Source organism: Rhinopithecus bieti, unplaced genomic scaffold (genome assembly GCF_001698545.2).
Source record: "Rhinopithecus bieti isolate Rb0 unplaced genomic scaffold, ASM169854v2 scaffold_15776, whole genome shotgun sequence".
Taxonomy (NCBI): domain Eukaryota; kingdom Metazoa; phylum Chordata; class Mammalia; order Primates; family Cercopithecidae; genus Rhinopithecus; species Rhinopithecus bieti.
In genome coordinates, this window is record NW_016808836.1 from 2,479,461 (window position 1) to 2,482,567 (window position 3,107).

At 53.9% G+C, this 3,107-nt stretch overlaps 1 protein-coding gene across 2 annotated transcripts in view; it reads left to right on the top strand.

Moving 5' to 3' along the window:
* SHKBP1 (SH3KBP1 binding protein 1) overlaps positions 1–3,107 on the top strand; it is a 16,251-nt gene that overhangs the window by 9,157 nt on the left and 3,987 nt on the right. For both annotated transcript variants that reach the window (XM_017887461.1, XM_017887462.1), the window contains 3 exons: positions 1,369–1,539; positions 2,264–2,419; positions 2,722–2,818. In XM_017887461.1, coding sequence (XP_017742950.1) covers positions 1,369–1,539; positions 2,264–2,419; positions 2,722–2,818 — 424 coding nt within the window. The remainder of the gene's footprint in view (positions 1–1,368; positions 1,540–2,263; positions 2,420–2,721; positions 2,819–3,107) is intronic.

The following is a 3,107-nucleotide window of genomic DNA, read 5'->3' on the forward strand; positions in this document are numbered from 1 at the left end:
GCTGCTGCTGCTGCTTCTTTCTTTTTTTTTTAAAGCAAAATAAGTTAATAATACACCTAACTTCACGGCAGATTATCCCTTTCTTCTTTGTAAGGCCTTTTCTTATTTCTGTCTTTCTTTTTTTTTTTTTTCTTAGACAGAGTATCGCTCTGTCATTCAACCCAGGCTGGCGTGCAATGGCGCAATCTCGGCTCACTACAACCTCTGCCTCCTGGGTTCAAGCAATTCTCCTGCCTCAGCCTCCCAAGTAGCTGGGATTACGGGTGCCTGCCACCATGCCCGGCTAATTTTGCATTTTTAGTAGAGGCGAGGTTTTGCCACACTGGCCGAACTGGTCTTGAACTCCTGGGATACACCTGCCTTCGTCTCCCAAAGTGCTGGAATTGCAGGCGTGGACCACTGCACCCAGCCTCTTTCTTATTTCACTTACTTATTCATTTCCTCCTCATCTCCCTTCCCACCACATGCCACTATTATGTCATTTTTGTTTGTTTTTTGAGACAGAGTCTTGCTTCTTCACCTAGGCTGGAGTGCAGTGGCGCAATCATAGCTCACTGCAGCCTCACCCCCTGGGTTCAAGTGATCCTCCTACTTCACCCTCTTGAGTAGCTGGGATCATAGGTGCATGCCATCACACCCAAATAGTTTTTTAAAAATCTTTTGTAGAGATGAGGATCTCACTATGTTACCCAGGCTGGCCTCAAACGCCTGGCCTCAAGCAATCTTCCTGCCTCGGCCTCTGTTCTGTTTTTCTTTCTCTTTCCTCTCTTATTTGCTGTTTCATTGTTATAATTTCTATCTCTGGGCCTCTCCTCCTCTGACCTGTGCCTTTGTCTCCCTGTTCCTGCATTTCCCACATCTCCTCACCATCTTTTTGTGTCCTTCCCTCTCTCCTTGCTTTCTGTGTCTCTGTTCTGTGTCTGCCTCTTTCTTCTTTCTCTTTCTCTCTCTCTCTCTCTCTTTTTCTTTTTCTTTTTTGAGACAGAGTCTCATTCTGTCATCCAGGCTGGAGTGCAGTGGCGTGGTCTTGGCTCATTGCAACCTCTGCCTCCTGGGTTCAAGCAATTCTCATGCCTCAGCCTCCTGAGTAGCTGGGATTACAGGTGTGCACCACCACACCCAGCTAATTTTTGTATTTTTAGTAGAGATGGAGTTTCAGCACGTTGGCCAGACTGGTCTTGAACTCCTGACCTCAGGTGATCCACCCGCCTCAACTTCCCAAAGTGATGGGATTACAGGCGTGAGCCACCGCACCCAGCCTCTCCTTGCTTTCTGACTGTGTCTCTGTTCTGTGCCTGTTTCTTTCTCTCTGCCCTGGTTTCTGTTTCTGTGGCCCAGGCCCTCTTTTCATCCTTGGCCCCTCACCAGGTGACAGTGGGAACTGGATCGAGATCGCCTATGGCACCAGCTCAGGGGGCGTGCGGGTCATCGTGCAGCACCCAGAGACTGTGGGCTCAGGGCCTCAGCTCTTCCAGACCTTCACTGTGCACCGCAGCCCTGTCACCAAGATCATGCTGTCGGAGAAGCACCTCATCTCAGGTCAGCCTCTGTGGGGTGCTCCAGTGCTGGGAGAGACAGCTCAGATGGGAGTGTGGAGGCAGAAGGATTAGAATTTCCACTGGGGAGGGACATTGTGTAGGAAGAGAGCTCTGGTGGAGAGGACTGACCTGGGATGGGACTGTAATTGCAGAAGTGAGAGAATACCATAAGGGGATCCGTCTGGGGAGGAGTGAATCTGTGTGTGTTCAGGAATCCATCAATTCAGCAAGGATTTATGGGGCACCCACCGTGTGCCAGGCATAGGGGATACAGTGATGAACAAGACAGGCCAAGTTCCTGCCCTCATGGAGCTGACATTCTAGCAGGGATGGCAGACAATAAATATATAGAAATGGACATCAATGGCCAGGTGCGGTAGCTCACACCTATAATCCCAGCACTTTGGGAGGCCAAGGCGAGTGGATAGGACAGGAGCAGGGACCTCTGGGAGGGGGGTACTGATATGGTCCAGGCAGGTGACGAAATGGACCAGCCTGGGGCAAAGTACAGGGGAAGGTGACATCAGGCTCTGGAACAGTTTTGGGGGCAGAGGCAACAGGGTTTTTAGCATTTGGAATTCTGGGGAGGAAAGGATTCTCTGAAAGGGAAGAACTCAGCAAGGGTTGACCCTCCTGAAACGGAGCTGTCCTGGGGCTCTGGAGGGGCAGGCAGCATTGATGCCTACAGCAGGCCTGATCTCCTGCTCTCCCTGTGCCCCCCTCAGTCTGTGCCGACAACAACCACGTGCGGACATGGTCTGTGACTCGCTTCCGTGGCATGATTTCCACCCAGCCCGGCTCTACCCCACTCGCTTCCTTCAAGATCCTGGCGCTGGAGTCGGCGGATGGGCATGGCGGCTGCAGTGCTGGCAATGACATTGGTGCCTACTGGCTCCTGGCCTTCCCACTCCACTGACCCCCTTACCTGACCCCTGTTGACCTCCACTAATTCCCACTTGTGGCCACCTGACACAGGAGCCTGCAATGGTTGGGGTGTCCTGATCCTTAAGGGACCTGAGCTCCACTGACTGCTGCAACCCCCCAGCCCTCTCTGGCCCTGCCCAACTCCAACAGCCTGGGAATGGGACCCGGGTCTTGGGGTGGTGGGTTTCATCAGTGGGGAAGGAAATCTGAGGCTGAGGGGACCCCAGCTGGCCCTGACCCCTGCCCCTGCCTGGCCCAGGCCCCTACGGCGAACGGGACGACCAGCAAGTGTTCATCCAGAAGGTGGTGCCCAGCGCCAGCCAGCTGTTCGTGCGTCTCTCATCTACTGGGCAGCGGTGAGGACAGTCCTGTCCAACAGGGAGGGAGGTCAGGGGAGAAAGCAAGATGCCAGCCAGGTCACTGAGGCCAGAAAGGGGTCACAGCCAAGGAGCATTGAAGGATCAAAGGCTGGGAAGGAGGACAGGCCTGGTGGGTTTGGGGCGGGAGGTATCAAAGGTGTGATAGGTGTGGGTGGGAGTAACCTGGTGCAGTGTCAGCCCAGTGCAGACAGGGCCAAGTTGGTTGGAGGCACAGGGGGAGGGATCAGGGTGGAATTGGGGGGGGGCACAGGCAAAGGGGTCAGGG